The following is a 13,587-nucleotide window of genomic DNA, read 5'->3' as shown; positions in this document are numbered from 1 at the left end:
GATTCCCTTATCGAAAACGGTCAAGAAAATTCGGTTTTCCAAACGAAATGACGTTGCCAAAGGAATTGGCAAAGTTCGTTCTGCGTTCACATACATTTGCTTATAAGAGCATTTCGCTGAATTAGCAAGGACTCCCCCAAGAAAATCCTTAATTTCTCAGCCGGTACATTAGCTGCAGCCCCCAAATAAAAAAAAGCAACGACTTTGAAGCTCTGGCTACTAGACTATGTAGTTTGGTGGGTGCTAACGTGAATGATGGAAGAGTTTAAAGGCACAATGTAATGTGGAGTATAGAACATCCACAGCCATTGTTTGGGACACAGAGCCAGCGCTGGGGGGAGGGCCCGGGGGAGGTAAAAACTACTAGAAAGACGTATTTTAGCTGGAAATTTGCTGTTGAACATGATTGCCCTATCGAAAACGGTCAAGAAAATTCGGTTTTCCAAACGAAATGACGTTGCCAAAGGAATTGGCAAAGTTCCTGCTGCGTTCACATACATTTGCTTATAAGAGCATTTTGCTGAATTAGCAAGGACTCCCCCAAGAAAATCCTTAATTTCTCAGCCGGTACATCAGCTGCAGCCCCCAAATAAAAAAAAGCAACGACTTTGAAGCTCTGGCTACTAGACTATGTAGTTTGGTGGGTGCTAACGTGAATGATGGAAGAGTTTAAAGGCACAATGTAATGTGGAGTATAGAACATCCACAGCCATTGTTTGGGACACAGAGCCAGCGCTGTGGGGAGGGCCCGGGGGAGGTGAAAACTACTAGAAAGACGTATTTTAGCTGGAAATTTGCTGTTGAACATGATTGCCCTATCGAAAACGGTCAAGAAAATTCGGTTTTCCAAACGAAATGACGTTGCCAAAGGAATTGGCAAAGTTCCTGCTGCGTTCACATACATTTGCTTATAAGAGCATTTTGCTGAATTAGCAAGGACTCCCCCAAGAAAATTCCTTAATTTCTCAGCCTGGTACATTAGCTGCAGCCCCCAAATAAAAAACAGCAACGACTTTGAAGCTCTGGCTACTAGACTATGTAGTTTGGTGGGTGCTAACGTGAATGATGGAAGAGTTTAAAGGCACAATGTAATGTGGAGTATTGAACATCCACAGCCATTGTTTGGGACACAGAGCCAGCGCTGGGGGAGGGCCAGGGGGAGGTGAAAACTACTAGAAAGACGTATTTTAGCTGGAAATTTGCTGTTGAACATGATTCCCTATCGAAAACGGTCAAGAAAATTCGGTTTTCCAAACGAAATGACGTTGCCAAAGGAATTGGCAAAGTTCTGTCTGCGTTCACATACATTTGCTTATAAGAGCATTTTGCTGAATTAGCAAGGACTCCCCCAAGAAAATTCCTTAATTTCTCAGCCGGTACATTAGCTGCAGGCCCCAAATAAAAAAAAGCAACGACTTTGAAGCTCTGGCTACTAGACTATGTAGTTTGGTGGGTGCTAACGTGAATGATGGAAGAGTTTAAAGGCACAATGTAATGTGGAGTATTGAACATCCACAGCCATTGTTTGGGACACAGAGCCAGCGCTGGGGGGAGGGCCCGGGTGAGGTGAAAACTACTAGAAAGACGTATTTTAGCTGGAAATTTGCTGTTGAACATGATTGCCCTATCGAAAACGGTCAAGAAAATTCGGTTTTCCAAACGAAATGACGTTGCCAAAGGAATTGGCAAAGTTCGTTCTGCGTTCACATACATTTGCTTATAAGAGCATTTTGCTGAATTAGCAAGGACTCCCCCAAGAAAATCCTTAATTTCTCAGCCGGTACATTAGCTTATAGTATAGGGGATGTGTGTTTCAATTCACCCCCCACCCCGAAGATCACCCGCGCCATTTGGTCCTGATGAAAGAATCCCCGCATCAAGTGGCCTACATTAGTAATCAAATCAAACAGGCTTATGGGGGTTACCCGAGTAAAGTGTCCGTAAATAGTACCGCAGTATTCACTAAATAGTAAAGTTGGATAGTAATCCTAAAACCGCCCCAGGGGAAGACCCGATCCCCATATTTGCGGCCACGGGTATTACCCGCAAGCTCCACTAAAAGATATTCCTTATATATAGACAATGGACTCGCAATATAATTTCGCATCACACATTCTCCCAGCCAGCTCCACGTTAGATTTGCATAATTACTGGAATGCAAGCGTAAGACGAATAAGAGGATTAGTAGAAAGAGGGATGGAAGAGTTGGGAGCTACTAAGGTTTCCGTTGTGGTGGAGGTTGACTTAATAAAAGGCGACACCGAAACCACAGTTTGGTTGCGCACCAAGACTTTAGTAATGCTGCAATCGACAGACTTGGAGCGAAAGATAGCAGAGCAAGTTGGACCACTTTCAGAGTCGCTAGCAAAGTACACCCGAGAAGGTTCCGGGTGGACCGTAACCGCAATCAAAGGTGCGACGGTTGGGGTTGCACGTTACGTGCCAATTCGCGGAGGATCCTACGTGCCATTGCCGACTTTCATAGAACGTAAGAGAGCAATAATTAGCGTACGCAACAAAGATAACGAGTGCTTCAAATGGGCTCTGAGGTCTGCCCTATATCCAGTCAAAGAAAACGCATTCAGAACGTCGAAATACCCAAGTAACGACTTAGATTGGTCAGACGTAGTCTTCCCAATGGAATTACGTGCCATACCCGATTTCGAAGAACGAAATGACCTCGCAATAAACGTCTATGGTGTCAGAGAGAAGACCATTGTGCCTCTGTATATCTCAGACTGCGAAGGGCAACGCACACACCTCTTCTACCACGGAGGGCATTATTCATGGGTAAAGTCTCTAAGCCGCTTATTTGCATCACACAGCAAGAATTGTCGTAAGAGGTATTATTGTGACGCCAGCCTATTGCCATTCACAGACGTAAAAACCTTAAAGAAGCACGACAAGATTTGCCGAGGGGTTGAAGAACCCGCCCAAAGAATCCAATTACCAGAAAGTAAGAACTTACAATACAGCGATCACAAGCGGGAAAACAAGGTGCCTTATGTGATTTATGCGGACTTTGAGTCCTTAATTACTTCCGAGTACGAGGAAGGCGGTAACACGCAAAAGACAGGATTGCATGAGATTTGCTCATACGGATACTTAGTAGTCAGATGCGATGGAGAAGCAGACGAACCTGTGATTTACCGAGGTCCTGACTCAGCACGAAAGTTCCTCGAAGCCCTGGAGGAAGAGGAGAAAGAAATCCGCCGCCGACTGTATCCACGCAAAGCTAAGGTAACCCCAGAGAACCTCCGAGATTACCACGCGGCCCAGAAATGTCACGTGTGCGACCTGGGAGTGCTCAAATTTGGCCGCCGGGTAAAGAAGGCTTGGAAGACGAACGGAGAGTACTTAGGAGAAGCGCATATGACGTGCGGGCGCTATGCAAAGACTGGTGACAAGCCCGGTAAGCCCTCCACGCACTGCTTTCACTGCGGTGAGCCGCTTGAGGAAGACTTTTACGTAGACAAGGTAATGGATTGCTGTGAGATTACCGGTGAATATAAAGGCGTAGCGCACTGGAAGTGTGGATATCGAATAGATCCCAACATGGAGATTCCTGTGTTCTTTCACAACCTTCGCGGATACGACTCCCACCTGCTTTTACAGGGAGTAGAGGGTCACGAAGTAAAGTGCATACCTAACAACAAAGAACGGTATATGTCCGTAACCATTGGTAAGCTAAAGTTCCTAGACTCCCAGCAATTCATGGCAGATTCCTTAGCCAATCTAGCCAAATATAACGAGGATTCCCCCATTTCCGACGAGTACGATGCAGAAAGGAAAGGAGCGTATCCATACGAATACATGGATTCTTGGGAACGGTATGAAGAGCAGCAATTACCACCCCAAGAGGCTTTCTACAGCACCCTAAATGAAGCGGGGCTATCCGATGGGGAGTATGCCTACGCGCAGGAGGTGTGGGAAAAGCGCGCCTGCAGAAACCTGGGAGATTACCACGACGTGTATTTGCTTTCAGACGTCGTACTACTAGCAGATGTATTTCGAAGTTTCCGAAAGATGTCTATGTCTTACTACGGGTTAGATCCAGCGAATTTCTACACAGCCCCCGGGCTATCTTGGAGTGCCCTGCTGAAGAAAACAGATGCCCAGCTAGATCTCCTAACCGACTACGAAATGTATAGATTCATGGAAGACGGAATTCGCGGGGGTGTTTGCGGTCCCAGCCACCGCTATGCGCGCGCGAATAATCCCCAGGTGGAAGGGTACGACCCCGAAAAGCCAACAACTTACATATCTTATCTGGATGCTAACAACCTCTACGGCTGGGCAATGTCCCAGCATCATCCCGTGCGCGACTTCGAATGGGCAGAACCGCGTGAACCAGAGTACTACATGCGCATAAGGCCTGACAGCCGAAAAGGGTTTATTCTGGAGGTGGATTTGGAGTACCCCCCGAAACTTCACCCCCTTCACGACGATTACCCACTTGCCCCGGAAGCAATTGAAATACCATTCGAGCAGCTATCCCCGCTTCAGAAGAAGTTGTGCCCGAATTACAAGCCCTACCGCAAGCTAACCCTAAACTTGATGTCTAAGAAGAAGTACGTAGTTCACTATCGCAACCTGCAATTCTACGTGCGACACGGAATGCGCGTGACAAAGGTGCACCGCGCTTTAAAGTTTCGCCAAGAACTATGGATGCAACCCTACATCGACTTTAATACCCAAAAACGTACTGCCGCCAAAAATGACTTCGAAAAGAATCTCTTTAAGTTAATGAACAATAGCGTTTTCGGGAAAACCATGGAAAACATCCGCAAGCGGGTAAGCATACGTATTGCTAACACCCGCGAGGAAGCAGAGCGATACGTATCCCAGCCCGGGTTTGTGCGCTACGTGGATATGCTGAACTTCTTCGTAATACACATGAAGAAAGCCTGCCTTTTCCTAAACAAGCCGGTATACACCGGGTTTACCGTGTTGGAATTGTCTAAGTTACTAATGTACGAGTTTTACTACGACAAACTAAAACCAAAATATGGTGATAAGTGTCGACTCCTTTACACAGACACCGACTCTCTAATAATGGAGATAGAAACCCCCGACATTTACGCGGATTACCTCGAAAATCTCGACGAATACGATACCTCGGGTTACCCCCGCGACCATCCCCTCTACTCTGCTAAGAATAAGAAAGTAATTGGAAAGATGAAGGATGAAATGTCAGGTAAGCCCATCGTGGATATGTTTGGTTAAAACCAAAGATGTATAGTGTCCTCAAAACGGACGGCGCAGATAAGAAAGCAAAAGGCATAAAAAAATACGTAGTTAAGAGGCAACTTACGCATCAGTCTTACGTGGATGTGCTTCATAGTCAAAAGTCTCAGAAGCATCACATGAATTCCCTGCGGTCGTTTAAGCATCAGATACACAGCATAACACAGGAGAAGGTGTCACTGTCTGCATTTGACGGTAAGAGGTGGATGTGCGACGATGGTATCCATACGCACGCGTTCGGTAATCACACGATAAGCAGTTCTTCTTTGACGAACCCACGAGTGGGACCATCATAAAGATAATACAAGATGGGCTGACCCTTCTTAGCTATCGCACTTCGGATCTGGTAAGTTTCCAAAGACCAATTAGGATCCGTAGCTCTTTTGGATCCTCCTTCTAATTCACCCGGCTCATAGAGATATCGAACCGTGAAATAGCCTAATCTCTTTTCCTGGGGGAAGACCGCCCTTGAACTTCTGACGTAGGACTTGTGTTCCACGTGTTTCTTTTTTATGGCAACCTTGGGTTTCATTCCTGTAGCCCTGGCCGCCTCATTGTTCAAAGCCGCGACGACCTGGGGGAGCCTCTGAGTCCATTCCCTGTTGCGCTCGGAGGGATCTTCCAGCTCTTTCCAATACTGGTATCCAAAGAGACGCTCGGCCAGGGTCTTATTGAATCTTTCAACAATGCTCTGACCCCTGTGGTACTCTGCCTTGGCTCTCCTAATCTTAGTGCTGTGGTCTTTCAGGGTCTTAGTAACCACGCCCATAAACTCCGTCCCCGCATCCACTTGCAGCAGCTTGGGCCATTTCAAGACGCGCTTATAAATCCTACCTAGGGCTTCTGCGACTTCCCCAGAATCCTTGCTGGTTATGGGTTCGGCGTCCTTATATCTGCTTGCGATATCAACTACGGTCAAAGCGTACCTATAGGTCTTCTTTCTCACCTTGTCGTGCGGTAAGAAAAGCAAATCCGCCTGATGAACTTCATTGGGGGCATTTACGGTAAAGCTGGGCCTGGGAATGTACTTAGGCACGGGAAGATAGACCTGCCAGAGGGTTTGTTTTTTTAACCAGTTCTTAGCCGTTTCTTCTGATACCCTGGCAGCGGCTGCAAGTTTCTTGTTAGCTGACGCTCCTCTCCAATGGCCCTCAGGCCCATAGTAAATCCTTTTAAGTTTGTCATCTACGCGGCCCATTATATGAATTCCAAAACAAGATTGATCTTGCGTCCGTTGAAATCCACCGTCTTTCCGTCCACCTTAATGGTGATGTTTATGCTTTCTACCAAATTAGACAAGTCATAGCTCAAAGAAATGGGAGTGTATTCTACTGGGTCAAATGGATTACCTTTGGGCAGAAACTTGGACATAAGAGAAGACTTTTCTCCATTGTCGTAACTATGGACCAAGTCGCAATAGACTTCGTAAGAGGATGCGACTTTCCATTTCACAGGTATGGCTGTGTCGGTAATTGTCTTGCCCGAGGCACATAATAAAGATCCCAATGGGTCAAACTTTCCAAAAGTTACTGAATAGTTTGGCATATTATGTTTGAGGGTCATTTCGTGCGGTAATCCCGTGGTGAGAGTATAACCGCGCTTGGCAAGCTCCTTAGCAAGGGTGATTGGCGTGTAATGTCCATCGGGTAGCATTACGCCTTGATAATTGCCGCCGCCTTTATGCTCAGTGACCAAGGCATTGACTAAATTATACCAAGAATTGTACAAAGAGCAACTAACCAGCCGAACCTTATGGGCTTTAATGGGGGGATTCAAATAAGTGGTAAAGTTATTTTTATCGCTTTCCAAAAAGACGATCATATATTAGACTAAATACGCCAAAGCTACGCCTCCCGCCAGCCCTGCGACTCCTACGAAGACCAACTCATTGTCTTTTCGTTTCTTAGAAGGCTGGTAGTAATTCTTAAACTGAGGCCTTTTTAACCCCGTCGATGCCGCGGGGTGCGCCTGCGCATAGAGCTTAAAGGCGTAGTCTGTGTTTTCAAAGTTCTTGTCTGCCTGCATTTTGTCTTGGTAGTTCTTATCCAACCAATCCCTGTGAGCTTGTCTTTTTTCATTCCAAGCTGCCACGTCCCTTTGATATTTCTCCAGCGCTAAATCATGCCTTTTCCTCTCAGCGGCTAATTCTCCGCTTTTGTCGCCTCTGACTAATCTATCCAAATACTGACCACCATAATTAGCTCCAGTGAATGCTAAAGCTGCAATAACTCCGCCTGCGATTAAACTAGCCATTTATATATTGGGCAGGTACTTTTCCTTCCGCAGGTAATCCTTTACCATGATAGCCCCACCCACGGCAGTGGTCATTTTGGCGAAATTAGCGAAGCTCTTGCTTGGGTCTTCAGTAAAGTCTTCTTTGAGCACTTTCTTACCTACCCAACCAATACCCGCAACGATGGAAGTAATAATAGCTGCCTCTTCAACAGTTTTCAATAACGCGGTTGACATTATATTACAGAGCGAGAAGGTTATTACGCATGAAAATGACCTTGCTATTACTCCATCACGGGTATTTTGCTTCGGTGCTCCTGCGTCACATGTACGGGTTCTACCTTTGGCTTCGTAGCCCGCCATTGTAAGTAGAGGCTGCCTGCTGCTATAGCAACTCCCAACGCGCCGATGACGTACCCAGGATTAATAAGGGATTCCTCTTCTTTCACTTCCACCTTTTCTTCTTTTTTGGCTTTGTTCTTCCTGTTCATCTCCGCGAACTTCTTCCCCGCGGCAAATCTGCCTGGAGATTTAGCCTTGGTAATTTTCTGTTCCTCTTGGGGCTGCTCCTCCCCCTTCGATTCGGCTTCACTCATTTATATCTAAGGACTTGAAGGACTTGATAAGTAACTTAAGGTGACCTGGGTAAGTAGTTGAGAAGGACTTGATAAGTACTTGAGGCGACCTGGGTAATTCCTGAGGATGACTTAAGTAAGTACTTAAGAAGGACTTGAGGCGACTTGATAAGGTACCTCAGCAAGTGCCGCCTGTAAGACCTTTTCAACGTCCATGTCCTTCTTGAAGTCCTTCCAAGACATCGTAAGTTCCTTCAAGTCGACATGCTGAGCTACGTGCAAAGCCGCAGAGGCGACTGCCATTAACTTGCCGCACTTCAAAGACAACCACCCGCAGGCTATCTTAAGTTCTTGAGCAATAACGTAGTCATCGCTTATGTCCTTCCGCAGTTGCTCCACGTCGTCTATGGGCAGTGCAAGTCCAAGGAGTTTGGTGGCAAGTCGGATAGCGGAGTCTGCGACGGCATCCGTGGTCTTACTTGCAAGGGCGGCCTCGTACCTCTTATGGAACTTCTTAACTTCCTCTTCCGACAGCTTATTAACTTGCTCATGGGTAAGGTCCTTGCCTATCATTTCTTTGCACTTCCCAGAAGACACAAGGATGTTGAGTTGTTCCTTAAGGTTGCTTTCATCTAGCTGCGTGGGGACTTCTATCAACTGCTCAATCTCCATATACATTAGGGATCGGAGATTTTTACCTCGTACGGAAACCTCAAAGAGAAGATCATCTTGGAATGTTGGTGCGTCTTTAAATGTCGCATGTATTCGCGCAGCTGTTCCTTGGATATCTCAGCCGCCGTAGTCGCTTAAGATGGTTTCCAGGTCTGACTTACTTGGAGTATAAAATACGACAAGTGATCCTATGTTTTCCCTAAAGGGCTTAGAGACACTGGTAAGCTGTTGCGAGAGCAACCAAACGCTGATATTGTCATGCCTGCCGCTGAAAGCGAGTTTAACGAGCTCGGAAGTGCGTCTTTGTTACGTCGTCCCCGCAGGCGATGTCATCCAGTATGAGGAGTGTCTGAGTATTCTTGGGGAATTGTTTGTGCCAGAACTTAAGATGGCTGGATAACTCATTGGGGTCCAAAATATCCACAAAGAAGTCGTCATCTTTCGCGCCTACACCCGTCCAGGTGCGGTTATTCACGTAGGTGGGGCAAAGTAGCACTATGTAGTCAAATCGGTATCTAAAGGGTCCTAATAGCTGCTCTACCACTAATTGGGTCTTTCCGCAGCCGGTGGGTCCTACTATCAGAGCGTTACAAGGCATGTGATCTGGTTCCATTATATCCCTTCTCTCGAAGGGAACTTGTTCCCTGATATATATTTACCCATCGTTTCGGCTACCTTTTTCGCTGATATATATGGAGTCCGTGGAAGCAGTCAAAGCAATGGTTAACGTCGTCAAAGAAAAGTCAGACCTACAAAGGACGGTCGAAATGCAAAGGGAGGAGATAGACCGGTTGAACGAACGTGTAAAGGAGCTTCATGAGGAAATGTGCGGTCTAAAGCGCGCAGAACGGTTTGGCGCGCTGGTAACGATGGCAACGTGGGCAAAAGAGTCCGTGAAGGACTTTATGAGGTATTCCATCTGAAATGTTAAGAGTTAGTTAGGATATTGTTAAATATATATGGACTGTCTCAGATGTAAGAGGGTGTTTAGTACGAAGCAAAGGCTGCAATACCATATTAGGAATGGGGTTTGTATAAGGAGATTGGTAGGTAAGACCTGTAGGGTGTGTAATAAGGAGTTCAGCACCCCTCAAAAGCTACGACACCATATCGAAAATGAGGTTTGTCGTAGGACCACCGAATGTAGCTATTGTGGTAAGGTCTTTAGCAGTTACCAACGTCTTCGAACGCATAAGAAAAGGCACGATGGGGCGTATAAACGCCTTTCAAGAGACTACAGCTTAGAGGGGGTGGATTGTTACCGGTGAGGGGATATCATGAGTCGTTGTGAACAAGCCAACGACTACCTTAAGAATCGAATAGACTACTTTAATAAGATAAGCAGGGCATTTCCCCGCTTTGACGTTGTTGAGGGCGTTCCATGGACCAACAGGGAATATTGGAGGTCTGAGTGTAGGAGATGCGGATGCGTAAGGGAGGAGGAACACATCTTCAACTGCTTAACAAAAGCCTAACCAAATCTTAACATTCTGAGGCATCTTTTGGGAGATGTGGTAATTAAGCATCTTCGCACTTTGATAAGCCTACGCAGCTGCATTGGGGGATTCCTAATCACCCTTTCAATATATGGACTGTATTACATGTGAACCCCCTGCAGATTGAATAATTCCCAAACCGATAAAAAAATACACCTGCCTTCATTGTGGCAGTGCATTTCTTAATCATAAATGTCCAAAGGCGCAACCTACGAATGCAGAGGACTCTCAGGCTCATACTTGACTACGTCAAATACCCACCTGCCATCCTCTTTACCATGACTCATAACATGGGTAACGTCCTGCCCTTCAATGGCGTACCTTATCCTATCAGACGCCCAAAGGGTGTATATTCCTTTTTTATTCTTTAAGACCAACCGCAGGCGGTCGATGTCTTCGAAGACCACGTAATTCTTTATCTCTTAAATCTCCCCCACCACCAAATCCCTCCAGTGCGTTTGTATGAACTTTAACTCGTTAAATTTATCCTTGTCCATATATTCTATGGAATATCTTTAAGTGCGTTGCCAAAGTCTCACTGGTTTTAAAGGCCTTACAGCACCACCTGCAGGGAATTCGTAGGCGTTCGGCATACGCAGTGATGGCGCGGCAGATTTCGTCGTAGTCGCTGCTTATGAGCACCTTATACCCATTTTCTTCATACCTCTGTAAGAGTAGTCGTTGACTCTCAGAAAGTACCCCGTTGCCTTTTGGGGTCTTTAGCTCTATACAGAATCCACGGTAATGCGTGTGCGCATTCAAGATGAGCAGGTCGGGTTGACCTTTTTGGTAGCCCTTCTGCCAGCACTTTATGCGCTTCCCATCCGAGTCCTGTAATTCGCCTAGACCAGGGGTCACGAGCATTTTAGGGTACAACCTGCGGATGTAATCAACCACTTTCTTATGCAGGTCAAACTCATTTTCGATCTTAAAGACCAACTTGTTTGGGCCGTCGAAGCGCTTTTCCATTGCATATTTACCTGTTTTCCTTAATGCCGGAAGGACTTCCTCAAATACCCAATCCTGAAATGCCTCTGCTGTTGGCAGCTTGGAGCTAAATATTAGCTTGTACAACCCGGGCTCGGAAATAAACACGGAATGTGGTTGCATAGTAAGGGAGCGGTGATTCGAAGCCCCTTGCAAATCAACCCATTTTTTCTGGTACTTTTCAGGAACGTGGACTCTAATTGCGTCTCTAGGACGCTCGTAACCCAGCGCTAGCGCCACTTCCTTCGCTTTGAAGTATAGTTTGTCGCCTTGCACTACGCATTGCAGTTTTGTTTTGTTGTTTTCGAAGACTCGTAACATGGTATATCTAAGGAATATTTTAGGGTGAATCAGTACGCGACGCTTTTCAATTGATTCATTTCCACGCTTAGCTGCGTGTCTGAAACTACGAAAACGTACACGTTTATCTTATCAGCGTTACCCGCACTGGCGCTTTTGGTGCGCTTGATTTCCAGGGTTATGCCGTCTTGAGCATTTACTAGACGTAACCCCTGACCATGTAGGTTTTCGTCCTTCGTCGCGCGCATGTCGATCCATAACGCATACTTATCCTTGAAGAATTCCTCGGGGCTAATGTGTTCGCCAAACTTGCGCATGGCCTCTCTGTACGCGTCTGCGGACTTTATCCCCTGAGAGTAAACCTTGTTTGGAACGCCGTTAATATTCACGCCGACGTTAGTAATGTTGGGGTTGTGAAAGGCCTCGGAGTCGCGCTTACCGGCCTCGTAGGGCTTAGCAAACACCAGCATCAACCCCGTGAGACTTCTTCGGGGGAGGTTAATGCTTTGGTTAATAACCTCATCCGTCTTATCCAAGAAGCTAAATGTCTTGTACATCACTACGTGGTCGTATAAGAATGCCTTTCCGGCGCTATATTCCATGCCAGCGCTACGGGCCAGCTCTTCGCTGTATACCGTTTCGTACTGCAGCTCTAAGTTAGTGATAGAATAGGGATCAACAGCCCCACTAATTGCGCTGTCCATGCCTCCAATGACGTTCGCAGTGTCCGCCAAGGTTACTTCAAACTGTAACTCGGATAACTGTCTGGGGTAGTACACGCCATGGTTCGTAATCACTTCAAAATCCAAAGGGATAACGTACTTGCTACCATAAGCGGTCTTTACCCTCGTCGCGTCTGCTACTGCGGTTGCTCCACTGGAGTCCGTAGGCGCTTGGTTGGTTTCACTGCGAAGCTTACGAAGGATAACGCTACCAATTCCCTGCTCTATCTTTCGCGCACGGTCAAAGGTTGTTAGACACAGATCCTTATACGTGGTGTACAAATCGTACCTGTTCAAGTCCAAGAGGGACTCCCCGGCAAACTTGATTCTCATCTTAGAGACGAGGTTCCTGCCCACGTTATTGACGGTATAGCGCTTGTCCTTGGTACTGGGCTGCACCGCTAAGTCGAACCTTAACGCCAAGGTGCCGGGTACTAAGACTAGGTTATCCGTTAGACGGGGCACGCCTACGTACAGGGTTTCCCCTGGCTTTGCGCTGGATGGCGTGAATGTGACCCGGTGAAAGGTGCGTTCCGCTTTCAGCCCGCCAACCTGCTTAGGTAATACGTTGGGGTTTAACTTTGAGCTTATCATATATAATGGAAGTAGAAGGAACTGATTTCGATCCCACCACCAAAGAAGGTCAAGTTGATATTAACGATGAAGAATACGAGTCTTTACTTCCCGATGACAACGTAGACGGGCAGGGCCTTTTTGACAAGCTAAGACGCAAATATGGCATCCGGGCCCGCGAGGCCTGGCGTTCCTTAGAGGATAAGTGGCAATCGAGGAACCCAGGAAGACCTACTCCAGAATATTTTGAATTGCAAAACTTGGACCCCACGGACCTAAGAACCGAAATGCTAGGGGGGATTTTAGACGACGTAAGGGAGAAATTTCCAAATGTGGACTTGGCCCGCCTTAATTTCCAAACCGGAGATAAGGGGCAAATTCAAATCCAGTACCAAGGAAGGGATAAGTGGTATAATCTCTACCAAAGGACAGACTCCAACAGGCTCACCAGTAATCCCCCAAAAGAAATCAAAGACGCATTAGGAAGACCTAATTTGGCGGAAAGACTAAGAGAAAACGACGAAAACGCCAACGAAGCCTTTGACAAGTTCAAGACCCTAATGCAGCGGCAACAAAAGGGCGCTGAGGCAATAAGGGAAGTCGAAGAACTAAAGTAGGCAATGGAAGAAAGGGAAGCAGAATACATGAGACCAAACCGACTACTCCTTGATGCTCAAAAAAGAGAACTTGACGACAAGAATCAGCTAATAGTACAGATGAGAGAACAAAGAGACAGTGCCCTACGCGAAAGAGACCAGGCCCAAAAGGCCTTCGAACTTGCCC

At 46.5% G+C, this 13,587-nt stretch overlaps 1 protein-coding gene across 1 annotated transcript; it reads left to right on the top strand.

Moving 5' to 3' along the window:
• The first annotated feature begins 2,082 nt into the window (after window positions 1-2,082).
• Window positions 2,083-5,226, top strand: LOC148909306 (uncharacterized). The gene has a single exon (XM_089034080.1). It carries the CDS (start codon window positions 2,083-2,085, stop codon window positions 5,224-5,226), a length of 3,144 nt encoding a protein of 1,047 aa, XP_088890206.1.
• The last annotated feature ends 8,361 nt before the right edge of the window (window positions 5,227-13,587 follow it).

Source organism: Actinia tenebrosa, unplaced genomic scaffold (assembly GCF_029948245.1).
Source record: "Actinia tenebrosa isolate PJP-AT-01 unplaced genomic scaffold, QUT_ActTen_1.0 PGA_scaffold2__45_contigs__length_23673736, whole genome shotgun sequence".
Taxonomy (NCBI): domain Eukaryota; kingdom Metazoa; phylum Cnidaria; class Anthozoa; order Actiniaria; family Actiniidae; genus Actinia; species Actinia tenebrosa.
The sequence above is the reverse complement of the archived record's forward strand: the minus strand, read 5'-3'. Positions and strand labels throughout refer to the sequence as shown.